The sequence below is a fragment of the Peromyscus californicus genome, unplaced genomic scaffold, assembly GCF_007827085.1.
Source record: "Peromyscus californicus insignis strain IS unplaced genomic scaffold, ASM782708v3 Scaffold_7__1_contigs__length_154581171, whole genome shotgun sequence".
NCBI classification, from domain to species: Eukaryota; Metazoa; Chordata; class Mammalia; order Rodentia; family Cricetidae; genus Peromyscus; species Peromyscus californicus.
The window spans coordinates 127,138,893-127,166,734 of record NW_026294595.1 but is presented as its reverse complement, the minus strand read 5'-3'; the positions used below and the strand labels follow the sequence as shown (position 1 = coordinate 127,166,734).

At 46.6% G+C, this 27,842-nt stretch overlaps 1 protein-coding gene across 5 annotated transcripts in view; it reads right to left on the bottom strand.

Annotated features, from left to right (window-relative positions):
- Tm9sf4 (transmembrane 9 superfamily member 4) overlaps positions 1 to 27,842 on the bottom strand; it is a 47,577-nt gene that overhangs the window by 7,665 nt on the left and 12,070 nt on the right. Inside the window, exons 1-15 of one of the 5 annotated variants that reach the window (XM_052722571.1) lie at positions 26,180 to 26,314; positions 22,438 to 22,554; positions 19,291 to 19,390; positions 13,693 to 13,861; positions 13,457 to 13,589; positions 12,142 to 12,265; positions 10,412 to 10,530; positions 10,200 to 10,311; positions 9,316 to 9,386; positions 6,835 to 6,967; positions 5,892 to 5,973; positions 5,719 to 5,794; positions 3,619 to 3,702; positions 1,161 to 1,336; positions 532 to 595 (exon numbers count right to left, since the gene is read on the bottom strand). In XM_052722571.1, coding sequence (XP_052578531.1) covers positions 532 to 595; positions 1,161 to 1,336; positions 3,619 to 3,702; positions 5,719 to 5,794; positions 5,892 to 5,973; positions 6,835 to 6,967; positions 9,316 to 9,386; positions 10,200 to 10,311; positions 10,412 to 10,530; positions 12,142 to 12,265; positions 13,457 to 13,589; positions 13,693 to 13,861; positions 19,291 to 19,390; positions 22,438 to 22,554; positions 26,180 to 26,308 — 1,689 coding nt within the window. In that variant the 5' untranslated portion in view covers positions 26,309 to 26,314. Of the gene's footprint in view, positions 1 to 531; positions 596 to 1,160; positions 1,337 to 3,618; positions 3,703 to 5,718; positions 5,795 to 5,891; positions 5,974 to 6,834; positions 6,968 to 9,315; positions 9,387 to 10,199; positions 10,312 to 10,411; positions 10,531 to 12,141; positions 12,266 to 13,456; positions 13,590 to 13,692; positions 13,862 to 19,290; positions 19,391 to 22,437; positions 22,555 to 26,179; positions 26,315 to 27,842 lie in introns of those variants that run through there. The other 4 variants (XM_052722572.1, XM_052722574.1, XM_052722575.1 and 1 more) reach the window with 4 other exon arrangements.

Sequence of the window (27,842 nt, the reverse complement as noted above, 5' to 3'; positions counted from 1 at the left end):
GGGCACCACTGGGCTGGACAGCTGAGTCAGCTGCGCACACGCTCTGGAACCCTCCTGCTAGCTTTCAAGTTGGTACTTCTAGGCAGGAGTGCTCACCATCATGGTGGTAGCATTTTCTGAATGCTGAGCCTGTTTCCATTTGTTCCAGTCTCACAATGATCCTGACAGTTGGGGATCCTTCTGTCTGCTTGCCTGAAGTTTTGGGTAAGAGATTGGCAGGTGAAGAGGGTGAGGGACTCAGGAATGGAAGCAGATGCAACAGTGCTATCAATCACCGTGGCAAATGACTGCATCACTGGAGCAGCTTCCATGTGCTGAGCCTTTTCCATGCACCAGCCCCTCATGCACAGCATGTCTCCATTATCCCTCACAACTGTCCTGATAGTCAGGACCATCATCAAATTTAAGGGTGAAGAAGAGGGCTCCTGCAGTTTCACAGAGAGCAAGAAGCAGAGTGCCTACGTGAGGGCAAGGGGTCAGGCTCCTGTGGCAAGGCTGCATGTGGAGAGGTGAGGAGTCAGCAGTACTCACACTGAAGATGAAGAACAGCTCGATGAACATGGCACCGAAGGGCAGGATCCCGGCCATGAGGATGCTGCAACAGAGGAGGAATGTTAATAGTGCACACGACAGAGAATGCCTACATGGTGGCAGTGCTAAGGCTTTGTCATGTTGTGACACCATTATTTCTTCTTGAGAAAAGAGCACGGTGGGCAAAACTCTCTTCAGTTCATAGGTGGGACCTCAGGTAGAACTCAGGTGGGTGACCTACCCAAGGTTCAGGTGGTCATCTTTTTTATTTCTTTTAAATACAATTATTCCATGTGGCCTTTTGGTTTTGGGATATTGGGGATTGAACCGAAGGTAGTATGTAACTTGGGTGAGTAAGTATTCTGCACTGAGTTATACCCCCAGCTTTTCTACCTCTGCTTCTCTGACCTAGTTTCTAGGTAGACATCAAGTCTGCAGCACTTGCCTTCACTGTGGCATGAAGCTGAGCTTGCAGGCCATCCAACACTAATGCACTTGCTGCTGGTACAGGGTGATCTCAGCACCCTTCTGGGAAGTAGCCTCTTTATGTTCTCCTAAGGAGATGTCTTAGGAGAGGACTGGGCCTTTCCCACCATGGAAGTCCCTGGTTCACCTCTGCCAAAACTCACCCCACAAATCGATTCATGTACCACCGTTGTTCAGGGATCTGTCGGGGAATCTGGTTTGTTCGCACAGGGTTGTCATATGGCTGCTTGCGGAAACCAAAGTAGTAGCCCAAGTAGACGAGGGGCAAGGAGATCCCGAACCACATACACAGCAAAGCCACCATGGTGGGAAATGGTACCTGTGGACACAGTGCTGTGAGGCCCTCATAGGCCCTGGTACCTAGCACAAAAGCCATGCAAGTGGTGGTGGGGAGGATGGGCAGCTCTGGGCTCCAGGGAAGGAGAAGCCACATGCGCAGCAGGGCCACTGTGGTGGGGAAGGTCCGCCACAGGGCTCCTGGCCTGAATGTCTTGAGGCCAAGAATTTCCTGTGGGGAGAGCAGAGTGTAGATGGGGCCATGTGAGCTTCCAGTGAAGATGGAACCTCAGCATCCCAGGAGCTCATCATCCAGGGAAGTGGGAACTGAGAACTCCAAGGAGCTGTGAAGGGGCCAGAAGGAACGGACACAACATGAGGTCTGCTGAGTGAAGAGAAAAAGGGAAAAGGCAAAACTGCTCCCGTTTGGTTAAAATGAAACACCACAAATTCTTCCAACTGGGGAAAAGCAGGGCACAGGCCTGGAGTTATAAAAAGGACTCCATTTTAATAAAATTCATTTTTAGACAGGGCCTCATGTACCCTAGGCTGGCCTTGAACCCACTATGTAGCCAGGGATGACCTTGAATTTCTGATCCTCTGTCTCCACCTCCTGGGTGCTGGGATTAGAAGGCATGCACTACCACGGTGAGTTCATGAAGTGCTGGGAATGGCACTCAGGGTTTCAAGCATGCTAGGCAAGCACCCTATTAACTGAGCTACATCCTATGCCCCACATTCAATGCCCCCACAATAAGAAGTTAACAGTACTTCCTTGAATGGGGTATGGGGGTTGAACTGAGTTTTTCATCGTCCTCATCTGTACGGTCATTTTCTCTAAGACTTGTACAAAAAGAAGTGTTTACATTCCCGTATTAAGATGGGAATGGAAGCCTGTGCAGCCACTCTAGAAATCAGTATAAAGTAAAAATAGAACTACAATGTGGCCCAGCTATACCACTTGGGTATACACATAAAGGATTCTAAGTCATAACACCACAGAGATACTTGCACATCCATTTATTGCTGCACTAGTCACAATAGCCAGGAAATGGAACTGTACAGAAGATAAAGAAAATGAAATAATGACAATTTGCAGGAAATGGATGGAATTAGAAACCATTATGTTAAAATAAGCCAGACTCCAAAAGACAGATACTGAGTGTTTTCTCTTATGTAGGACCTAGACTTGAAATTTCGTGGGTATATATATATGTGTGTGTGTGTGTGTGTGTGTGTGTAACTTGTGAAACTAGAAAGGAGATCATTAGACGGAAGGAAGAGATCTTCAAGGAGGGGAAGTAGGGTAATGGAATACATGTGATAAGAAAGCAGAAGTTGGGAGTTAGTGGGGGAAGGAAGGGGACCAGCCAGAGGGGGGAGGGGATAAGGAGAAGGGCAGTGGGTGAGGGGAATGAATGAGAACAAAGTATAGTGATACATATGTGTAAAATGCCATAATGGAATGTATTACTTTGTATGCCAACCTAAAAATCAATAAAAAAGAGAGCATGTTACATGTTTAGAACAGCGTTTATTATAATAGCATAATCTGTCTGTTATAATTTTTAAATCACAATCTCATTTGAAACATCCCTGTTGAAGGAAAAAGACTGAAAGAACATCTATCAAAGACCTCTGCAGTGTTTGCCTGAGTGGCTCCCCTGGGTTCTGTGCTCTCTAGACAGTCCACCATGAATACTGAGGCTTCCTATGCTGCTGGGAAGAAGCCGTCTGCACTTGAACCCTATCCAGAGCCCTTAGTGGACACACACTCTCAGCACACTAAGCAAGGGTGGCAAACACCTGTCCCACTTCTCCTGCAGTCCTGAGCATTGACCAAGGGACCATACTCCCACAAGCCCTCAGCCACAGAGCCTGGAATTCCATTCAGAGTCCGAGAAGCTGCTGGCAACAGCACAGTCCGGGGCTAATGGGTGCTCTACTCTGGAGTGTGCTGACAGGAGCTGAGGCGAGCCCTCCGACCTTAGACACTCACACCCAGCAGCTCTCACTTGGTTGAGACATGGGGAATTCCCCAAGTGGCCCCTGGAGTGTGGAAACCTCCCTTTAGAGAAGTGAGCTATGGCCAGCTGTTTCAAAGCCTGCAGAAAGGCCAGGGCCAGGGCCAGGGCACTGGCAGATGACAGACGGGCAATGCTGGGGAAACCCCAGCCAACCCTCCACCCCTACAGCTGGGAACAGAACTCCGGGGACTCAGAAAAGGGAAGGGAAGAAGGGAACATCAGGAAGTGACCTTAGGGAGTAGGGCTGAACAGTTCGAGCAAGGAGGGAGGGGGCAGGACAGTGGGGGAAGGCACTTACTGCTCCTGATGAGTGCTTTCCCCAGATGAAGCAATTCAACACAAAGCAAATGCCGAACACCACACCGGGATACAGTGTCGCCGTCTGTGAGCAAGAAGGACAGGTTGGCTCCTTCTTGGTCTCTGGGGGATTCACAGACCAGAAGACCAGAGGCTTCATGACATCTGGTCCTTTGGGTTCAGCTCAAGCAGGTCCTGCTCTATGAGACACTTTGTAGAACCCTGAAACCGCCTTTTCCTTGTCCTCATCCCACTTTCTTTCTTTCTTTTTTTTTAAGCTTTTCAAGACAGGGTTTCTCTGTGTAGCTTTGAGCCTTTCCCGGAACTTGCTTTGTAGACCAAGATGGCCTCGAACTCACAGAGATCTGCCTGGCTCTGCCTCCCGAGTGCTGGGATTAAAGGTGTGTGCTACCACCGCCCGGCCTCATCCCACTTTCTAATTATAGATGGTGCCCAACTTAGTAAGGTTCTGCTTAGGATCTTTTGAATTGGTGATGGACTGACAGTTAAAGGCATTCAGTAGCAACCACACTACATTTGGTGTGTTAGATGCACATTCACCTCAGGACACCATCAACTGAGATGAAACCTCACTGAGACAAAGGAGCACCTGCATGCAGCTTTGCTGCCCGATCAATGTCTGTCTCCCCAACACACTCCAAATCCTGTCCTCTACTGTATTCTCATCACACAACACAGGAGCTACTCATTAAGTATTTGCATCATAAATAAATTAATATAACACTATTAGAAAATATGTATGTCTAGGCTCCAACTCCAAACCGCTTAAAATAACGGTTCAGTTTTAATGGCATCTTAAGGCTGGCAACTGTGGGCTCCACTCGTATCCTCTCACTTGACCCTCACTACAGGTTTAGAAGAGACTCTGTTAAAAGATGAGGGTATCCCTCCACTCCACAGTTTATCAATGGTGAGCAGAGGTGGGAATCTAGACAGCCTGCCTCCAAAGCCACTCTTGATATCCTGCAATGTAATCTCATCAGTCTTGGGCTAGAAGCCAGGCACAGAGCACCAAAGCCTCAGGCTTATACTTGAGTCTCATTCTTCCACACTAGGATCTAGGCATCCAGGTGGGTCACTAAGCACAATGACCAAGGCCCTCATATCTTGAGCAACCAGCACTCAAACTGCACTAATTCCTCTCTGGCTCACTGTTGTCCCCATCCAACAGCTTGTCACTGCTCCTGCAGATTCTTGTCCCTGGGCCTTCATGTAGGTCATCAACACCTTGTGGTGAGTGTACCAGGGGCTATATGCTGCAAAGTAGATGCAACCACGCCACTGGAGAGATGGGAAGCAGAGGCTCAGAGGCTGTTCGTGATTATCCGTCAAGAAAAGCCAAGTCAAGACTAGGATCTTGGCAATTCAAGAATCTTGGGTGCTACTTAAAATCTTCAAGGCCCAGTACGAATGTCAAGATGTCTTTTTCTTTTTGTTCTTTTTCATTCTGCTGTATAGCAGAGAATTCCTTATCTTCCTTTCTGGCTGAAACTTATACTCTGGACACCAGGTCTGATATCAGGCGCAGAAAGAGGAAGAAAGTTCCTGGGAGAACCCCAGCCCTGCACCACCCCATTTCTATGGACTTTTCTACCTCCAAGATGTCTCTTCACTATGGTGGTCGGCATGTCGGCTAGCTGTTACACAAGATGTCTCTTCACTATGGTGGTCGGCATGTCGGCTAGCTGTTACACAAGATGTCTCTTCACTATGGTGGTCGGCATGTCGGCTAGCTGTTACACAAGCCTGGTCTCTTTCTCTGGCAGGCAATTCTTTCTAGTCTGCTGGGCATGGTATCCTCCTGCGATGTTGCTCATCGCTCTGAATCCGCTATTCTCTTGCTTGAGCCACTGGACAATGCAAGCTAAAAGTCACCCAAGTTCAATCCCCTTATCATTTTATGGAGGAAACATCTGCAGCTCTGAGAAATCCTTTTATAAGCTTAAGAGAGCCTTCTAGAACTGTTGACTGTGGGCCCTAACCTAAAAAATCCCCACTGGGGCCTGCCTATGTTCCTGAGCAGTGTAGGGAGAGTGTCTCAGGCCCTACCAAATGCTGGGAGGAGGAGGAGGACACTTACACAGAAGGCTCCTTTCTTCCACCGATGGCCTTTTAGAGTTCGGTAGAGACGGCCAGCTGAAAATCCACCAAATACCCTGTTGTGGGAAAAGGCAGAAACCACAACGAGGGGTCCTGTAAATGGTGTGAAGCAGGCTTGTGCCAGCCCCTGGGAATATCCTCACATACACTTACCCCATGAACATGAAGAGGAAGCAGGCAGTGGTCATGAGAGCTCCCCGGCTGGAGGGTGACAGCATCCCAAGCATAGCCACAACTACAGAGGGAAGCAGAGGGCAGAGTCAGGAGCAGGGTGTCTGTCTGGCCTGAAGCTTCTGATGGGCAGACTCACAGGATGCTAGACAAACGGGGCTAGAAGAGACCCCCTTCCTCTTTGGCCTTTGTAAGAGCACGGTTCTCTTCAGAAAAAGACTGGGTTGTAGCTGGGCTTGGGGCTGGAGCAGCTGCTAGGCCTTGGCTGTCTGAATCTAACCACAGCTTCTAGTCCTAAGAGTCCTTGGAATGAACCACATAATGGGCTGAGAGCATTCTGAATGTCTACAAGCTGAATGTAACTTGACTATGAAAGACGGAAGTTAGCCTCTCCATGTTTTAGACAAAGAAACTGAAGCCCAACAAGACGAAGCGGCTGTCTGGTCACAAAACTTAAAGGCATGAGGGTGAGGTACACACTTAGGCAGACTGACTTCAGACCTGTCTGTAAGTACGAGAGATTAGTAAGGGGTTTCTATATTAGTGAGAAAAGTCCTGTTGTACGGTGGCACAGGCAGAAAAAGTGAGAGTTCATCTTAGCCTGGGCTACATGTAAGACCCAGCCTTGAAGGGAAAAAAGAGGGAGAGGGAGAGACCTGAGTTAGCCCTGCTCCTGACAGTGAGTTTGGGCTAGACAGACTGAAGTTAGCCTCTTAGCACTGATGTGCGCTTGCTTCCCTGACCAACTTCTCAGGATGGCTCTTATGTGAACAGAGCTGAAAAACAGGGAGGAGAGTCACCACTACCAGGGCTTGGGGCTGCTGTCCAGAAAGCCTGCTCCTGGGAGATAAGCCTACGGTGGCTATGCCGCCGGATCAGGCCACGTTCCTCTGACCCCCATACCCTGCCTACATGGCCCACTCACAGATCACGATGAGGATCATGCAGAAGAGCTGAATGCCTGAGCCCAGCAGAGAGCTGAGGATCATGGGGTACTGGGGTGGCCTGAAGACATCACCGTGCACAAGCTTCCACCCAGACTCCTCCATAGTGTCTTCCTGCAGCAAAGGGCAGAGAGCGAGGTAGGTTTGTGTGGACAGGGAGGCTCCTGCAGGGAACACCCCCATAGACCCAGGCTGCTCCATCAAACCAGCACCAGTCTGCCACAGGCTTCTCAGAGGAATGCTACATGGGGAAAGGAGGTCAAGAACAGGATGCTTGAAGCTGCAGGAAAAAGTTCCCTAATTCCACAAAACAAGAGAATGGGAAACAATGCAAATATCAGCACACTAAAATGTTAACTTGATAGTCTTGGTTGGTGAGAGTCTGAAGTAATTTATTTTTTCTGATTATAAATAAAAGATGTATTTACTTGTATAAAAAGTGGTATATGTCATGAAATTCAAATGAATTTAAAGAAACAGAAAATGTTTAGTATATAAAAAAAAATAAAAACACAGAAAAGGCCAAGTGCAGTGGTATACATCTGCAGTCTTAGCACTTGGGAGGGTAAGGCATAAGGATTGAGAATTCAAGGTCAGTCTGGGCAATGTGACAAGAGACTGTTTCCCAACCTATATGTTCACACAGACGCATACTTTTCTATATGGTAGAAAGATCTAAACAATAAAATGACCTATATATGTAAGTAATGTTTACACATTAACATAAAATGATACCATTGTTTTCTTTAGTCTTGTTTCTTTTATGTATGTTTATTCATGTACATACATGAATAGTTTTAAATAATAAAGAGGGTCATACCATGTACTTTGTTACTTTCAAGTGATATATGATTTTGAACATTTCTCCATATTAATCTTTTTTTCTTTTTGTTTTTTGGAGACAGGGTCTCACTTTGTATGGAGTTTACTCTGTAGACCAGCTGTCCTGGAACTCAAAGATCTGTCTGCCTCTGACTCCTGAGAGCTGGGATTAAAGGTGTGTACCACCACGGGCTCTCATATCAATTCTGCTAACGATTTTGTTTGGGTGTATATGTTCCTGTGTGTACATGTGAGGTCAGAGGTCAACCTCGGGCATCTTCCTCAACTGTTCTCCACCTTATTTTTTGAGACACAGTCTCTCTCTGGACTTCGGGGCCCACCTGTCTGACCCTTCAGCAGGGTTATAGATGCATGCTGCCACCCCTAGCTTCACGTGGGTACTGAGGATCAAACTCAGGTCCTCATGCTTGTGTGGCAAAGCAGGCACTTTACCCACTAAGTCACCCCCCAGCCCCACAATCAGTACTACAGAAAAGAAAAAAAAGAAAGAAGAAGGCGGCTTATGTGGCGGTGTATATCTGTGGTCCAGCATTCAGAGGCTGAGGCAGAAGGATCTCCAGTTTGAAAGAGCCCAGGTAACGTAGTGAGACTCTGTCTCAAAAAAAGAAAAGGAAAAAAAAAAAAAATCTGTGCTATTTACCTGTCCCAATACCACTCTTATGACAGTTTGAATCTGAATTTTTTTTTCGGGGGGGGGGGGGGGGGGGGCGGGGTGCGCTATTCCTGAAGTATAAAAAAAAATTTAAACAAGACATGTTGGCTCATGTCTGTAATAATAACACCACCAATACTAATCTCAACAACAAATATTGAAGCATCATGTCATTATTGTCTATGTGTAATTTCTTGTCTGTAAATACGTAAGAAATGTTCAGTACATAAGAAATTTAGGATTTTTTATTTTTTTTTATTGGTCATGGTGATGGTGATTTTTTTTGTCTTTTTCTTTTTTTGGATACTTGTTGACTTGAACTCACTATAGAGATCAGGCTGACCTTGAACTCATAGAGCTCCATCTGCCTCTGACTCCCAAGAAATGATAGGCATGAATGACCATGCTGGGCCTTGCTGTTTTTAATACAGGGTCTTGCTATGGAGCCAAGTCATCTCAAATTAGAGATTCTCCTGCCTCAGCCTACTGAGTGCTAGGATCACAATATATAATATTATGCCTGGCTCTAGTTTTGAATAAAAAAAAAAGATTCTATTTATGTACTGAATTGTGTGTGGGGAACATGTATGCATAACAATGTTGTCAGAGGACAATTTGTGGGAGTTGGTCCTCTCCTTCTACCATGTGTGTCCTAGGACTCAAACTCAGGTTGTCAGGCTTGGGGGCCAGCACCTTTACCATGATGTGCCATCTCAAAAACTACTTTAAAAATTTAAAATGACAAATTAACCAAGTTTTCTTTCTGTGAATTCTTCCAAATCTACCTCTTTGGGCGATTAGGAAACGTTTTTGTTTTTCCTTTTCAATGCCTTTGAGGTTTATTCTATGATCTCTCTCACACACGTGTGCATGCACATGCGAGCACGCAGGCCTGGCAGGTGGAGAGCCCTACTGTTAGCTCGGCCTCCCTCTTCCAGTCCATCCCGCCCCAGCCAAGACCTCGTACAATGTCATCCTCCTTGTTGTAGTTGGCGATGTCCTTCCGCAGGGTCCGGATAATAATCATGCTGAGGATGCCTGTGAACGACAGGGGTTGGGGGGGGAAGCACTGCTAACAGTGGTCTAGCCCCAGGCCCTTTTCCAACAGGGCTTGGTCAGGAGGCCACCCCAAACCCTCCCACACAAGTAGTCCACCCCAGCTGAGAAGGGGGTGTGAAGAGAAGGAGGCTGTTGAGACGGGAGAGATGGCTGCAGGATGCTGCTCTTTGTGTCAGGGAGGAGAGCTGACTGGAAATGTCCTGAACGATGGACTTCCACCCATGCATCAAGACTCACCTGGGGTACCTTTACCTCTCTCTATCCCTCAACAGTTCAGGGTACACCACCATCACACTGCCTTATTTGTCCTGTCTCCCTCTCTAGGTGGCAGCATGGACAGGAAATGGGCTTCATGACCCCGAGCTCACTTTATGCTTTTAGGCTTAGCTCGTAAAGCCAGGGCGGCAGCCAGCCCCTGGGTAGGCAGTGGATAAGCAGGAGCTGCTGCTCCCATTGCCTCTCACAGGATGGAAACAATTGTCCTCATTCTACCTCTGCCCAGCATTCTCTCCACCCGGCTGTCTGCCAAGCTTGTTTCACGGCAGAACCACGCTTCTGGGGGTTGTTGAATGAGTCAATGACTGCACAGACAAACGTATCTGCTTTTCTCTAGCAAGCTCATCAGAGCAGAGACCAATTCCTGTGCATTGCCGTACACATGAGGCCTGGCACAGGGACATGGTGACTGACTGCGTCTGACCACACCTGACCCTGACAACACCCTAGAAATTCCCCTTAAGTCATGGGCCGCCTCAGACCCACCACTCCACCTTCACTACTCAGAGCTCTCACCTGACAGGAAGAAGACCACGACGACAGAGTTAATGATAGAAAACCAGTGGATCTGCACGTCACTCATGGTTAGGTAAGTGTCCCAGCGAGAGGCCCATTTGATGTCACTTTCCTAGCAGGCAGGAGGAAGCAGAGTCAGGCCTACTGTTGGGCAGAGAATCCCAGCCCAGAGCAAAGCCTCCTCCCTGGCCAGAGCAGGCATTCTGTCTCACCTCCCAGTGTACAGAGTAGGTGAAGTAGAGCCGATTCTCCTTAGTGGGATCAATTTCTTGGGGCGAGGAGCTGGTACCCTCAGGTAGAATACATGAACTCTTCTCATCTGTTTTGAGGTCTGTGAGAGACAGAGATCCAGTCTGCTCTCACAGTGGCCAGTGCTACTCCCCAGACAGGGCTGCTCTGCAGAGGTCTCAAGGTGGCCCTGCCTTCAGGGTTGAGTGGAAGTTGTGAGCATAAAGGTAACTGACTTTTATAGCTACACTCCCTGGAGCCCTGGCTTTCCTAAGGGACTCCAGGAGTAAAAAGGTATCTACATGGGGGAGGGAGGGAGGGAGAGTCTAATTCCCTCCATCCAAAAAGCGGTTAGCCTTCTACATTGGACCCAAAGCTCCACTGACTCATCGCCATTCAATCAGGCCCACTCAGCACGCCCACTGTGGCTCCTTCTGTTTGCTCACTCACTCAGTCATCTTTACTACTTCAGGAACCCAACATTCCCATGCCTTCCTCTTTCACTCATTTGTTTGCTGCCATTCATCACCTCATCTAGTCAACCAACATATGAACACCAACCATGGGTCAGCACCGTGCTGTCAAGAAAAGGACAGAGTGTAATCCTGAAGAGCTACCGAGGACGTAAGAGACCTCAAAAAAAAAAAAAAAAAATCTGTAAATGCTGAACTGTGCTTGTGACATTCACAGGAGAGGCAGGACAGTCCTTAGAGATCAGGTCCCATGCTTTATGACTGCTTCATGTGGAAAGTCATGTTCCACACTTTTTCAAAAAGCCAGAAAATCACTACTGTGGACAAAAGGCTTGGAGTGGTGATTCATGCCTGTGATCCCAGAGGTAGGCTGGAGACAGAGCTCAGTAGAGCACTTGCCTAGAATATGTGAGTCCCCAGGTTTTGACTCTTAGCACACAAAAAGAAAAGGCAGAGGCAGGAGGATCCATGGGTTCAAGGCCAGTTTGGGCTACATGGTGAGACCCTGCTCACCATGGTGAGAAGAAAACAAAAGGCAGAGTACGGTGATGCAAGCCTTTAATCTCAGACTCCAGATGTAGAGAGAGGCAGACCTCCGTGAGATCCAGGACAACCAGGGTTATATAGAAAGACCCTGTCTCCAAAAAAAAAAAAGTAAAAATAAAAAAAAGAGGAGAAGGAGGAGGAGGCGGCGGCCGCAGCAGCAGAACAAAAAAGCAACGTTCTACCAAATCCTGTGTGGCCATCGGGACTGGGCTAAGCTCTTCAATTCCTGGTCTACTGCTGACCCTGGGCAATTTTCGTCTGGCCCATCACCCACATGGAGGGAGACAGTAACCTGCGACCTGCTTCCCAGGGGCTTTCCCTGTACTTTCATCCCTTGTTCTTCACCCAGGCACACTAGTTCTTGGGAAGAGGCGCCACAAAGCCTTAATCTGCTCTTTGGTCTTGGCCAAGTCACTAACCTCGTGAGCCTCTGGTTCCTCATCTACAAGCACCTCTAATTTCCTGGAGTTGCTGGGAGGTGGTAGGCTTACATGGTCCCCAGCCCACAAGACAGCAGGTACATCTCTCCCTCATTCCCAACCTGCTCTCTTGGGGTACAGTGGCCTTCTCGGGATGAACCTATGTGCCATACCTGGGCCTACCAGCCAGTGAAGTGGTGGGAACGTGAGAAGACCCTCTGTACGGAAGCCCAGGCCCATCCAGCCCTGCCCCTCTGGTGACACCTCCCCACTCACCCTCCAGCCTGATGCTCTGGGGAATCACCTCGAAGCGGACGACACGGTATGTGTGCTCCTGGTCCTCTTCCATGTCCTCCCGGTGGTAATAAAGGATGAATGAGAGGTGATTGTGCAGGTAGATCTATAGCAGAACAGAGAATAACAAAGAGCTAGCAGCCCCAAACCAGAAAGTTACTCAGGAAGCCCACCCCAAACAGTAGAGCCTTCCTCTGTCCAGTTCATGACTGATCAGCCTTCTGAAAACACTGCTCTGGTCATATTCCACTCTTGCTCTGACACCTACTATGGCTTCCTAGGACTCAGATAAAAAAAAAACCAAGTTTCCTTGGCCTGGCTGTCAACTGTCCTTTTTTTTTTTTAAAGACAGCATACAAAATAATGGTTTCATTATGGCATTTTCATACATATTCTGTTCTTGTCTTACTCAACCAATGCCCTACCAATTGTCACATTAGCTCACCTGGGCTCTTCAGCCTGTCCCTGCCTCACAAGCAGTCCCTACCCTGTACTTCTACCCACAGCATCCCAGCAATTGGGGGATGCTGTCCTTCCTCGACTCTACTCAGCCCAACTCTTTTCTAAGCCCCTCCGTCCTCCACGAGGCCCCGAATGCACAACAGCTCCCTGGCTAGTGGAAAGCAACCAGGAATCAAGACTCAGGGCCTCACACCACCAGTTCTCGCCAAATTAGGACAAGGCCTCTATGCCACAAAGGAATGTCAGCCTTTTATTCCCTGGGAAATCAGATGAAGAGGACACAGTTATGTCTATGTCATTACTAGCTTACTCCCAGGATTTGTGTCATGAAGTGTACATACAGACTGATTGTCAAAACTGCACAAGTGAGATACTGAGACACTGGGCTAAGGACACTCAGATCACTAGCCAAAGGTGGATGCAGGATTCAGCCCAGGAAGCCTACAGTGTGTTCTTGATCATCGTGTGGTCTTCTCTCCCATGCACTTTAGAAGTTCCAGGTTTCCTTTCTAGTTTTAATCTTACAGAAACAGAATCTAATATTCTAGTGTCAATCCCTTTATCTCTTTATAGTGTATGCTGGAGCCAGTCCAAAGCCACAGAATTCTCACAGGCTATACACCATGAGGCACTGGCAGAAATGTATTCTGGTTGACGCCCATTAAAAGAATATATAAATTTATGTGTGTGTATACACATCTCAGCACATGTGATTTCGGCCTCTTGGGTACAAGGGACTGAACCCAAGTCATCAGACTTGGGAACAAGCACCTTCACTTGCTGCGCCATCTCAGCAACCTGCTGACCCAGCCTCTGAGCATGCCAGACACTCTACCTTATTGACATCTGTGAAGCCAAGACGGTAGCCATGCTCAAACTGCACATCTTTTTCTTTCTTCTTGTCATCACCGTCACGGTTGTTGGAGTAGAGCTCCAGCCGGGTGGCCACAGGCAGGTTGTCAGCAATGCTAGAAACCCAAGGAAGGCCTCACTCAGTCTCTCAGTACCACACTCCCACCAGACCCTCCCTGGGCTGAGTTCAAGACCAGCAGGATGTAGTGGGTAACTTACAGGTGAACGTAGTAGTCTTCCGTGATGCGCTCAGCCACCAGCCGGCTCTGCTCCACTGTCAGGGTCACTGGCTTGCTGGATTGGCTGCAGAGAACTTCACACTTCTTCTCACTGTTCATGAGAACCTGGAAAGGGGTGTTGACAATCCGGTCCCCTCTCAGCACCTCTCCTGCCATAAGAGAGACAGATGGAGCTCAGAGCTTCAGCCCTGTGGTGGCTGAGGTCAGCAGTCACAGGGCTGTAGACAGCAGGACAAAATGGAGCTCCAAGGATGTCAGCAGTGCCACAGACTAGCTGTCAGGCTCTGCCCCACTGTTTCAACGGTCCCACCACCCTCTCTACTCGGTGTTCCATTGCTGGTAGATGCTCCACATCCTCCCATGCCACTAGAGCCCTGGGGGGCTTCCTATGCCTCATGTGTCATCCTGCCCCAGGCTCCCCTTTCTTCGGATAACCCTTCCTGACCCTGTAACAGCCGACAGGTAATGTCTTCTCCACCCCTCATGAACTTGTTTGTTTTCTGGACAAAGATCAGATTGTGTGTGATCCACCCTAAGGCCAGCCCCTACCCATCTCTTAGCCATCTCTCCAACTCTCCCAGGTCACTCCCCCGCCACTCTGCTTTGCCACCACACAGGTAATCTCAGTCACCGCCCCCTAAGCAGCCTTTGCTGACCTCCTTTTCCCCGCTCTGTACAGTGACAGTACTGTACAGTGAAGACAATATTCTAACTCTAGGCTACCTACTAATGCACTCTGCCTGATATTTACCAGCTTAGTCCCCACACGTCACTTCACTGAGCTTCAATTTCCTCCTCCAGAAAATGAGACGGCAGTTGTATGTATTCTCCTTACAGACATACCAAGAACTGAGAGGTTAATCCCCTCCCAGGCACAGAGCAGGTAGGCGACAAAGAACATCGTTTGCATCACTGGCATCACCTCTGCAGCCAGCTGGCCTCTTACCCACGACCTTTCTATCTCTGTGAAGCTCCTCTACATCAATGACATTACTTTGCAGTATGTTAATAAGTGTAGGTCTGACTCCCCTACCACCAGGGAGCTCTCTGAGCCAAAACCTACGTCTTAATGTACTGGCATCTCATGCCTGTTTCCTCCAAGGAACCTGAAGCCAAGTGTTACACTCACAGGCACTGAGCAGCTGGGAAGCATCTACTAAACCCAACTGTGTTTTCACTCTGAGCAGCTCATTAGTTCAACAGTAATGATATGAAACTGGGGCAGGCTGAAGGAGACACACCATGACAACAGGCAGGACTACCACCTCCACATATGCCTGTGGATCTACTTGACACACTCAAATTGTCTTATCTACTCACTTACTCATTCATTCACCAACACATACTGGGAACTGGCTATGTGCCAGGCCAGAAGATACAATGTTGGACGGACATATCTGTGGAACTCATGACCCTAAGTTCTAGTGAAACAGATGGATTAAATAATCAGCAAAGTGAAAATATACTGTGTAAGTACTGTCATGGGGAGTAGATCTAGGGAAGTCTTACTGAGCTAGTAGTGCTTGAAGGAGGAGCAGTACTAACTTGGCAAAGAGATGGAGAACAGTTTACACAGAGGCAAAGGCTGCTTAGGGGGCGGTGACTGAGATTACCTGTGTGGTGGCAAAGCAGAGTGGCGGGGGAGTAACCTGGGAGAGTTGGAGAGATGGCTAAGAGATGGGTAGGGGCTAGCCTTAGGGTGGATCACACACAATCTGATCTTTGTCCAGAAAACAAACAAGTTCATGAGGGGTTCCAACAGGGATGGAGAAGACATTACCTGTCTGCTGTTATGGAAAGATCACTCTCACTGCTTCGTGCAGAAAAAGGGATGTAAGAAGTTGGCAGTAGTGATGGCACCAGTCATGGAGTAAGAACAAACAAAGAAGAGAGTGTGTGCAGAGGCCACCATCACAGCACACAGATTCAAGAGCAGTGAAGGTGGTAAAGCTGTGGGAACCAGCTGCTTACTGGATACTAGGGATGAGGAAGGAGTGGTGCATGCAGGAAAGACACGAAGGTTTCCATGACCAAGCTCTGTGAGTTGTCCACAGGAAAGGTCAGGCAGTTGGATGCTATGAGTTGCTGGTAGGTAAGTGCCAAGTGACAGAGCCACAAACTCTACCGTATTCAAGAGAGCACGCAGCTGTGCAAGGTAGAAGGCCTAGGTGGTGTCCTGAGTATGGCATAGGCCATGCAGGAGAGGAAAAGGCAGAGAGTGAAGAAGGTGAAGCCTCTGTCCCTCAGCTGCTATCAGATGCCTGACAGTGCATGTGAGCCTCAAAGTCTGGGGTCAGTGGTGAAGAGTGAGGACATCAACAGGACATCTGCACAGCTCATGGCTGAGGACATTTTATAGACAGCCAGAACCAGAGAGACAACAGCTCAACATGATCCCTGGAGTGGGCTCTTTCCTTACACCATGTCCTACTGCTCATTTCTCTGCAGGTCAGTAAGGCGCTGACTTGAAGAGAGGAGGAACTGCAGCCAGAAGAGCCACACACTAAGTAAGGCTGTGCCACTTCTTAAATCTGGAAAGTAAATTGAATTATGAAAGAAGGTGCTGGGCGGGGGTGGGGCGCACCTTTAATCCCAGCACTCAGGAGGTAGAGGCAGGTGGATCTCTGTGAATTCAAGGCCAGCCTGATCTACAGAGCAAGTTCCAGGATAGCCAAGGATACATACACAGAGAAACCCTTTCTTGAAAAAACCACCACCACCAAAAAAGAAAGAAAGAAAGAAAAAAAAGAAGGAAGGAAGGAAAGAGAGAGAGGACATCCTGGGCTAGCATGGCTCATTTCTGAAAAACACAGAACTATTCCTCTTTTTTTTTTGAGACAGGGTCTCACTATATTACCTTGGCTAATCTAGAACTGACTGTGTAGACTAGGCTGGCCTTGAACTCCTAGAAATCCACCTGTCTCTGCCTCTGGAGTGCTATGACTAAAGGCATGGGCTATCATGCCTAGCTAAATCCCCCCCTCTTTTTTTTTTTTTTTTTTGAGACAAGGTCTCACTATGTACTCAAGTAGCCGGGACAGCAGGCCTGTGTCACTTCCTTTTAACAATGTACCAGAAGCCATGATGTGACTAAATAATACATGCTAATAAAAAATTTTCAAAAGAACCAATTCTCAAGGGCTAGGGTGTAGCTCAGTGTAGAGCACCTGCCTAGCATACCCAAGTCCCTGGGTTTGATACCCAGCACACCATGTCTCAGTGGTTAACAACTGTTGCACAATCATGAAGACCGGATTCAGATCCCAGCACTCAGAAGGCTGAAGCAGGAGGATCATAGGTTCAAGGACAGTCTGGGCAATGGGCATCATGGCAGATTCCAGGTCAGCTTTCGGAAGGTGGCAATCTTATTTCAAAAAAACAAAAAGAGGGACCAAAGAAATGGCTCTGCAGAAAACAGCACATGCTACACAATCCTGAGAACTAGACTTCATATCTCAGCACCCACATCACAATCCACGTGTACCACAAAATGCCTGTAACTCCAGCTCTGAGGCATCTCTTCTGGCCTCCAAGTGTACTTACATAAACTCACACCGATGAGCACACACTAAATAAAGCAGACCTTTTGACAATTGCAAGAACAACAACAAAAAGCCAGAGAGAACAAGCATCTTCCTTCTCCTTGCTAAGACAGAAGAGGAAAATCTGCTGAGGCCCTTGAGGTCCAAGGAGTGTCTGTCTGCTTGCTTCTCTAGGATTTAATGAGAGATAGGCAGAGAGGAAGCACAAGCTCTACTGAGCTACACCCTAGCCCTTGAGAATTAGTTCTTTTGAAAATTTTTTATTAGCATGTATTATTTAGTCAACTGTCCTGAAGAGACAGTTCAGTAACTTCAGTCAGAGAATTGTGGTGATATCGTGTTTCCCAATATATTGCACCCTAATAAGCTTATCTGGGGGTCAGAGAACAGAACAGCCACTAGATACAGAGGCCAGAAAATGGTGGCACACACACCTTTAATACTAGCATTCCGAAGGCAGAGAACCGTATGGATCTCTGTGAGTTCAAAGCTGCACTGGAAACAGCCAGGCATGGTGACACACACCTTTAATCCCAGGAAGTGATGGCAAGAATCAGAAAGGTATATAAGGCGTGAGGACCAGGAACTAGAGCCTGGTTAAGCTTTTAGACTTTTAGCAGCAGTTCAGCTGAGATTCATTCCGGATGAGGACTCAGAAGCTTTCAGTTTGAGGAAACAGGATCGGCTGAGAAGTTGGCCAGGTAAGGTTAGTTTGTGGCCTGTTCGGTCTCTCTGATCTTTCAGTGTTCACCCCAATACCTGGCTCCGGGTTTGTTTTTATTAATAAGACCCTTTAAGATTCATGTTACAGCCGGGTGGTGGTGGTGGTGGTGGTGGTGGTGGTGGTGGTGGTGGTGGCGGCGGCGGCGGCGGCGGCGGCGGCGGCGGCGGCGGCGGCGGCGGCGGCGGCGGCGCACGCCTTTAATCCCAGCACTCGGGAGGCAGAGCCAGGCGGATCTCTGTGAGTTCAAGGCCAGCCTGGGCTACCAAGTGAGTTCCAGGAAAAGGCGCAAAGCTACACAGAGAAACCCTGTCTCGAAAAACAAAAACAAACAAACAAAAAAAGATTCATGTTACAGAGAATATTTAACCTAGAATCGTATTTACCACTTGTGCCAGACACTGTGAAGGGTGTTTCACACACTTTCTGAGTAAGTCTTGCAGAATGTCAATGTCTTTGCTTGCTTCAAGGTAAAGACAATCACTCTTTTCTTTTCTTTTTTGGGTTTTTGAGGCAGGGCTTCTCTGTGTAGCCCTGGCTGTCCTGGAACTCACTATGTGGACCAGGCTGGCCTCAAACTCAGAGATCAATCTGCTTTTGCCTCTTGAGTGCTGGGATTAAAGTTATGCATCACCACTGCCCAGACTTTTCTTTTTTACATTTCTTTTATTTTTTAAGAGTTTCATATACAAGGACTGTATTAACATCAATCTTTTAATTAAAGGTACAGCAATGATCTGGGGAGATGGTTCAATGGGTGAAGTGCCTGAGTTCAGCTCCTCAGCACAGAAATACTGGGTGGATGTGGTGGCTAGCCTGTGACCCCAGCACTAGGGAAACAAAGACAGGGGATCCCCAGAGCAACCTGGATGGCTAGACTAGCCAAATCAGTGAGCTTTAGATTCAAGCAAGGGACCACGTCCCAATAAATATTGTGGAGAGCAACCCGGGAAGACATCTAATGTCAACCTCTGGCCAACACACACCAAAAGCAGAATAAGGGCAGAGCAAGTAACAGAAGTCACTAGAAAAGAAATGTCTATCTAGAAACCAAGGGAAAGCTGCTATGGTTAGAAGCTGAGTACTCTAACCCTGAAAACTGGTAAAGCCCAGGTTAGCTATTACCGAACAATATAACCAATGGCAAGTCAGTCTACAAAATAGACACACACACACAATCACTACCTCTGCAGGGTCATTATGACTCAATAAGCTAACACGCACATAAACTATTTACAACAGTGTCTAGCACATAGCAAGTGAAAACCATGCCAGGTCCCCTGTGAGACAGGCTGAAGCAGTACACGAGGCTTACCCAAATTCTCTGCCTTGTAGGTTATCTTGCTGGGCTGGCAGAAAGGCAATGAGTAGTACTCATAAGGAAGCTGAGTTCGAGAGCTGGTAAGCTTCACGGCCTACAGGAAGGAGAGAAACTGTTATTCCTCAATCCACCAGAAACAGAAGGCTGTTCCAAGAAGTCTCCTTGGCACTCATGTCTTTAGCAAGTTCACTGCAGGAGATAGGACTATAGCATGCCGTTCCTGTACTGCCCACAATTCTGGATTTTGCTGTAGATGGCACCACAGATTTAGTTTTATTCACTGAGTCATAAACATGTGGTCGCCCTTGGACAAGATAGGGCTCTTGAGTACCCTTCTGCAGTAGGCTTTAAGAACAAAGGGGTCTGCACCTCACTTGCAATCCATGTAGCCCTCTCCTTTCAGTTCTTTGGGCCTAGAGCTCTCTCTTACTTCAGGCTTCCCCCCTGCCATTCCTCTCAGCTCTCCTCTGTGCTCATATGATGCTTTCTCCTATCTAGGTGTCAGCTAAAATTCTCAACCCATGAGCCCTTCCCTATCCACTGTATCTAAATGAACTCCCCATCATTCCATTTCAACTCTCTCAGCTTCCACCAGAGCATGTCACATAAAATGCGATTATTGTACACTGTTTTAATTTCTTTCTTTTTCTTTGAGACAGTGTCTTACTCTGTAGCTCAGGCTGGCCTTGAATTCAAAATCCTCAGTGCTCTCATTACCAATGTGAGCCACCATACCCTAGTCTTTCCTACAACTTTAAAAATCAGTTTTTCCCACTTAAGATCACAGCACAGTAGACGTTCATTTAATGTCTGCTAAATGACCAAAGAGGAAAAACATAAAAACAATGAAAGCCTTCTACAATGGGAAACTGATCAATCATGATTTACTCAAGACTGAGACAGGAGGAAAGTGAACTCAAGTTACAGAGTAAAACCAAGAAAGAAAAGAAAAAAGGAAAGGAAGGCAGGGGGAGGGAGGAAAGACAGGAACAGAGACAGAAAGACAGTCTAGTTGTGTCGGCAGGATGCCTGACTAGAATATGCGAAGCCACAGGTTTGATCCCTAGCATCGTATAAAATGGGCATGCTGGCACTCAGGAGGTAGAGGCAGGAGAAATCAGAAGTTCAAGGTTATTCTTAGCTACAAGCCAGGCATGGTGGTCCAGGGGATCAAACCCAGGGCATTGTGGGTAAAGGTGCTTGCCACACAAGCCTGGTGACCTGAGTTTGATCCACAGAACTCGTGGAAAGGCGGAAGGGGGAAACAAACTCCACAAAACTCACTGGGAGCTCCACATCCCTGCTGTGGCCCAGCCTACCCCACATACATTATGTATGTGGACATTAATAATAACAAACACAAATTTCTAAGAATGCTCAAGACCATTTTTGGCTACATAAGCTTGAAGCCAGCCTGGACTACATGAGAGCCCATCTCAAACAAAAAAGAAAACTGTTAAATCATAGCTAAAACAGAACCAGTGAAAATATTATAAAAAAATAAAACTTTAGGGCCACTGAGGTGGCTGAGTAGATAATGGCACTTTCTGCCAAGCCTGATGACCCAAGTTCCTATCCCACAGACCCACATGGTGGAACAAGAGAAACAACTCCTCCAAGTTGTCCTCTGACCTCCACATGTGTGCTGTGGCATGAACCCACACCTACTCACACACACAGAAATAAATAAAATGTAATAAAAAAATCCTTTAAAGAAATTACTTTTAACTACTTAGGAACTACCTGTTATTCCTCAGATACCATCTAAAAGTGTAAATAATTTATTAAATTTTAAATGTAATAGTTCTACAACCCTTACTTAAAACTCTTATTTTGGAATTAAGAAATTTGAAGGCATTTAAACAGGCAGTATGGTATACACACCATGGGTTGTATCACATCCCTAGATGGGTCTGGAATAATACCTCATATCCCATAACCACTTGCAGAGAAATGCAAACATATTGACACTAAGTGAAATACTTGAAGTGAACAAATGGCATCACATCAGTCTGAGGTCAGCTCTTGACTCCAAGGCCCTTAGGAAACCTTGGGTTTTAGAGCTTTTGGGATATCAGCCTGAAGACACTAAGGACCTGGGTTATACATGTTATATAAACTGGTGTAGTGGCACAGACTATAATTCCAGAGCTTGGGAGGTGAATGAAGGAAGATCAGGAGTTCAAAGCTATCCTTAGCTACCCAGTGTTCAAGGCCAACCTAAGCTCCATGAGACCCTGTCTTAAAACCAAACCAAGTAATCAAAACAAACAAACCAACAAAATCAAGTTACGAATTACTTAAGGAAAAATTACCCCCAAATTCACTGTTGCTAGTTCTTTTTTTTTGTTCTCTGGACAATGGGAGTGGGGTTGGGGCGGGGTATAGTCACAACCCCCCCCCCCATTACAAAGAGGTGCATTCCACCTTTATGTTCTCCTCCAGCCCAGGTGTCCTCTCTGACTCCGGTTTGGCAGGGTTAGAGACCAGATACCACTGGACCTCTGCACCAAGCTTTGTTCGGGGCTGTGGACAGAGGTCAAAATTGAGAGGTCAAAAGGGCACTGCGGTGGGAAAGCTGGCATTCTCAAAGCTCCATGTATCTTACTTGGTGTCAATATTTGCATTTCTCTGCATGGGACCTTGGCTCACTTCTTTATGCGTTAATTTCCATATCTGTGAAACACACAGAAACTCTGTAAAACATAAAATTTCCCTCAGAAGGTTCTTGGGAGCATCTTGACCTAAGCAGAGCCCAATGCATAGCATGTACTAACCCTCAGTCAGTTGTTACTTTTATGTTTTTCCTGCAAGATATAAGGAAGAGCACTTCTTACAACACCGACATTTGAACAGCTGCTGTGTGTGACTCAGAAAGTTGGTAATGAAAAGAGGATGGCGCAGATGAGGAGGGATGCCACAGAAGGAAGCAAGCAGAGTAACACAGAGATGGGTGGGGTGGCATGGGACACACTTCATAGTAAAAGCGAGAGCGAGGAGACAGAGACCAGAGGCACAGGGGAACAATGGAAAGGTAGAACTAACTGTAGGCAGCCTTTCAGGATGGACACACACAGCTCAACACAGTTCTCCAGCCAGGCTGCTAGGCACAGGTGCTCCTATGATCCAAGTAGCACTCACCTTGATCTCTACTGGGTCGTTTTGGTGGAAGTTGATTGGCGCGACTCCAGGGACATAGAAGGTGCTTGTTTTACATGTGAGACAGAGAAGCAGCAGGAACCTTGGCCACCAAACCTGCTGCGGAGAGAGACTACAGTTGGAATGCAGAGAGAGCAGTCAACTTTCCTGCAGGACAGATCAAGTGGGAACCTTCCAATCTGCTTGCACTGGCCAGTGTTTTCACCTCTCTTCTGGGAAGCCTGAGGTCATTGTAAAGTTGCTTCCCAAATGCCTTCCCAGAATGCTACAGGGAACAAGACTCTGCACTTCCAGAGATGGGCGACAAGATGGGTCAAGCTATTACTATCTGGAAGGAAGAGTAAGACTGCTGCTAGTCTGAGATATTAAAATGCCACTCTGTGCTCTGATATGGTGGGCACATTACAAACAGGGGGCATTTCTAGATGGCAACTTAGCACCTACTTCCTAGAGTCCCCAGCAATTCTATTCCTAAGATTTTTTTTTTAAAGTCTTCTGGAAGAGCTGAAAGCCCTCTTAACCAGTGAACCATCTCTCCAGCTCCTGGACTCTATTTCTAGACATGTTAAGAAAGATATGGCAACTCTACCAAATATACAAGGAAGGACATTTACCAGAATGTTAAATGGATTGAGTGATAGTGTTCTTTCTAATGTTTTATATAGAATTATATATTTACATTACTTTAGAAAAACAATTAGCCAGGTGTGGCAATGTACACCTACAATCCTAGCAGTATTTAGCAATTAGAGGCAGGAAGATCCCGAGTTCCAGGCCAGCCTGGACTGCATGAGATTGGGGGGTAGGAGGGGACATGGTAGCACATGCCTTTAATGCTAGCATTCAAGAGGCAGAGCCAGGTAATCTTTGTGAATTCAAAACCAGTCTAGTCTACATAACAAGGTCCAGGACAGCCAGGGCTGTAGAGAGAAAACCTGTCTCAACTCCCCGCCCTCCAAACAAAACAAAACAAAAAAAGCCCTACCAATGCTACATTATTATTACTGTTGTTGTTATTTTAGGTCTCAATGCATAACTCTGGCTGACCTGGAACTCATTATGTAGACAGGGCTGGACTTGAGCTCATAGAGATCTGCCTGCCTCCTGTTTGCTGGGACTAAACATATGCACCACAACATTTAGCTTCATCCAGATTATGGATCATCCTGGATGTCTGGAAGTCAGTGTCTGAGTTTCAGTAAGTTTAAAGCGTATCTAGGTGCTCACACTCAAAGTGAGATCTGTGGGGAGCAGCAGAAACAGCATTTTCTGGAAGTTTCTTAAAAGCACAGACACTCAGGTTATGCCTTGGGCCTGGCAATCAATGTAAATTCTGCAGGATGGCCTAGCAGTCAGGGTGAAGAACTATTCCTGGGGGAGTGGGGAGGAGTGTCCGAGAGTCAACTGGGAAAGAGGAAGTATAGGTCTCTAATTCTCTCTGGTCAGGTTTAAAAGTGCATCCTGACCATCAGTAGGGAGGTGGCCGCCATATGCAGAGAAGGACTTAAATTTGGGGCCCTCAGACATTGGCAGGGCATTGTATCCTACCCCTCAGGTATGCAGTTATGACCCATCAACGCTCCTGTGTCCTCATTTATTATAAAAGGATTCACGTAGGAGAAGTGGGGTGAATCTATATGCACCTGAAACCACTTACTGACCTCTTAAGTCACCACTCTTTATTATTATTATTATTATTATTATTACTATTATATGGGTGTTTGCCTGTATATACCTCTCTGCACATATATGCCCAATGCCAGTGGAGGCCAGAAGATAGTGTTGGAACCACTGGAACTAGAGTTATAGACAGCTGTGAGCTGCCATGTGGGTGCTAGGAAATGAACCACAGACCTCTTAACTGCTGAGCTCTCTCTCTAGTCCCAACTACTTTTTTAATAACTTTTGTGTTTGTGTGTGTGTGTATTCATACACATGCGTGTGTGTACATATGTGTAACATCTGGTGTCTTCTCAATTGTTCCCCACCTTTTCTTTGAGACAAGATCTCTCACTGAGGGGCTGGAGAGATGGCTCAGAGGTTAAGAGCACTGGTTGCTCTTCCAGAGGTCCTGAGTTCAATTCCCAGCAACCACATGGTGGCTCACAACCACCTGTAATGAGATCTGGTGCCCTCTTCTGGCCTGCAGTCATATATGCTGTATACATAATAAATAAATAAATCTTTAAAAAAAAAAAAAAAAAAAAGATCTCTCACTGAACCCGAAGCGCATGGACCGAGCTAGACCAGCTCAGGTATGCAGTACTGTGCCTGCTCACTTTCTGTGTGGGTGCTGGGGACCTGAGCTCAGGGTCCTCATGCTTGCACGACAGGCATTTTAGTGACTGAGCCATCTCTCCAGCCCCAAGCCGCTATGCTCACATGTAAGGCACCAAGATCACTGTTCCTGTTAATGTAAAGAAAACGTGTTCTGAAGTCCCTCCTAAGAAGCTTGACACCGGACGTTAGCCTTATCTGATGGGGACTTGAAGCAGGGGCAGAGGATTACAATCTTCCAAGTTTATCAGGTCAATTAAATCTAAGAGGTTACTTTCGTTCTACCTCCTTCAGAAACAGAACCCTCAGACTGAACTGAGAACACTGCCCCGCAGAGCACAATGCTCCCTTGGGAGCTCGAGTTGCAGAGGAATGAAAAGTAAGTCCAGGAAGACTTCAATTCCCTTTGGTTCCAAAGTCTCAAACCAATGAAGTTCTTCCTCCTCCCCAAACAAACAAAACCCAAAAATAAACAGTGAGATCCATGCTCACCCCAGCAGGAAGGTAACATTAAAAAGCAACAAGGAACCAGAGCCACTAATACCCATGAAGAACACAGAACTGCACAGGCACAGCAACTTCCTTCTATTTACCTAGCTGCTGCTTTGTGCTAAGCACCTCCCACACTCATTGCTTATCTCACAATGACAACTACCTGTACACTTCTGACACCATTTTGCAGTGGACTGTCCGTTAACCTGAGATAGAGAGATGAAATAACTTGGGGGCTGTGGATGTGGTTTAGAAGGTAGTGAGCATGCCCAGCATGCTCAAAGCCCTGGGTTTGATTCCCAGCATCACATTAGAGGTATGGCAGACACTCTAATCCTAGCACTTGGAAGATAGGAGGCAGGAGGAATAGATAGATGTTCAAGGTTATCCTCAGATACAAAAGTGATTTCCAGGCCAGTCTGGGCTATGTGAGATCCCATTTTAACTCACTCCCCTCCCTCAAATAATAACTTATCCCAGGCCATGCAACCCAAATGTGATGATGGAATATGTGTCCCCTGCTGAGGCAGGTGAGTTTCAATATAAGATGATGAGCCAGGTGGTTGGTAGCACTCGCCTATAATCCTAGCATTCAGGAGGCAGAGGCAGGCGGATCTCTAAGTTTGAGGCCAGCCTGGCCTATAGCCTGGTCAGCATCATACATTAAAATGTATGAATGTATGAGGCTGATGACAACAGCTAATATTTACTGAATGCCAATATGTGTGAGGCACAGTTTTAGGTTCTTTTTATGTATAAACCTGTATTCCCATTTCATAACTAGGGGGTAAGAGAGGGGGAGCTGTATGTACCTGCAATCCCAATGACTCGGGAGGCTGCTGAGATGGGAGACTCACTTGAGCCTGAGTTCAAGACCAACCTTTAAACAACATAGCAAAATCCCATCTTAAAAAAAAGGGGTGGTGGTGGCAGGGAGACAGTTAAGAGTACTTACTGCTCTTGCAGAGGACTTGGGGTCAGTTCCCAGCACCCATGTCAGAAGGCTCACAACAGCCTGTATCTTCAGTTCCAGGGGAGCCAATGCCCTCTGGCCTCCTAGGCATCTGCACAACATGGTGTACATAAACTCTCATAGATGCATATACATCACATGAATAAATAAATAAACCCTGTCTCTAAAGCAAAACAAAAAACGTCAGAGTATGCTAGAAGGAGAAAAACTATCATTTTTGAGGAGAGAATTGGCAATGTGAGAGGCAGAGCTATTCTCAAGTACTGTCACCACAAATTCTTAGGTGTATGAAAAATGATCCTAGTTGATGTACGCCCAGCCTATTCTTGTTTAAATGTTTGAAAGCATACACCAGTGGGCCTGGTGGCATATCTTTAATCCCAGCACTCCAGAAGCAGAAGCAGGTAGATCTCTGTGAGTTTGAGGCCCCAGATTCACATAGCAAGTTAGAGGCCAGCCAGGAACACACAATGAGACCCCGTCCTTTTTTTTTGTTTTTGTATATACCAAAACCAAACAAAGTAATCAAAAAGGAAAACTACCAAAAATTTTTAGCATGAACACAGATGGAAATACCTTTAAGAAAGTGTCCTATAGCTGGGCGGTGGTGGCTCACGCCTTTAATCCCAGCACTCAGGAGACAGAGGCAGGTGGATCTCTGTGAGTTTGAGGCCAGCCTGGTCTACAGAGTGAGATCCAGGGCAGGTACCAACACTACTCGAAAAACCCTGTCTTGAAAAACAAAAAAAAAAGTGTCCTGTAACTAACAACACATTAAAAACATCTGCAGCTAGGTATGGTGAATTACGCCTGCAACCTCAGCACTCTGGAGGCAGAGGCAGGAGAATGAGTTGAGGTCATTCTGGCCTGTGTACCGTGGTGGTTTGACTTACCCCAAGAATGCAAGGACGGCTTTCTAGCCGGTCAATTACTATGGTGTACCATAGAAGCAGCATAAGGACAAACACACCAGCATCACAACTGACACAAAAGGCAGCTGACAAAATCCAACACAGTCATCAAAACAACTTCAAGTACAACTAAAAAGGAACTTCCCCAGCCAAATGAAAGGCAGCTATGAAAACCCACAGGCAATCATCACAATGTTGAAAAACTAAATGCTAAGTTCCCCTAAGATCAGGAACAAAAGAGGATACACACTCTTGCCATGTCTATTCAATTCTATACTATAAGCCAGTGTGCATAAAAGAAATAAAATTTAAACACATCCAAACTGAAAAAAAAGTAACGAATGCTTTTATTTGTAGATAATATTACCTTGCATTTAGAACACTCTAAGAAATCTATGCAATAACTAACTAGAATTAAGCTGAGGACAGGCATGGACTATCAGATCGATATATAAAAAATAACTGTATTTCTACATATTGGCTATAAGCAACTTAAAAATAAAATTAAAACATGGTTCTACTTAGTATTGAAAAAATTTAAGAATATATATTAAAAATACTTATATGTGTACATGTGCACACCTGAGTGTCTGTGTACCATGTGTGTGGGAGCCTAAGAAGTTCTAAAGAGGTGTTGGATCCCCTGGAACTTAAGTTACAGAAGACTGTCAGCCACCACGTGGTGCTGGAAGCCAAACTCGGGTCTTCTGAATAGTAGTCAAGTGCTCTGAACT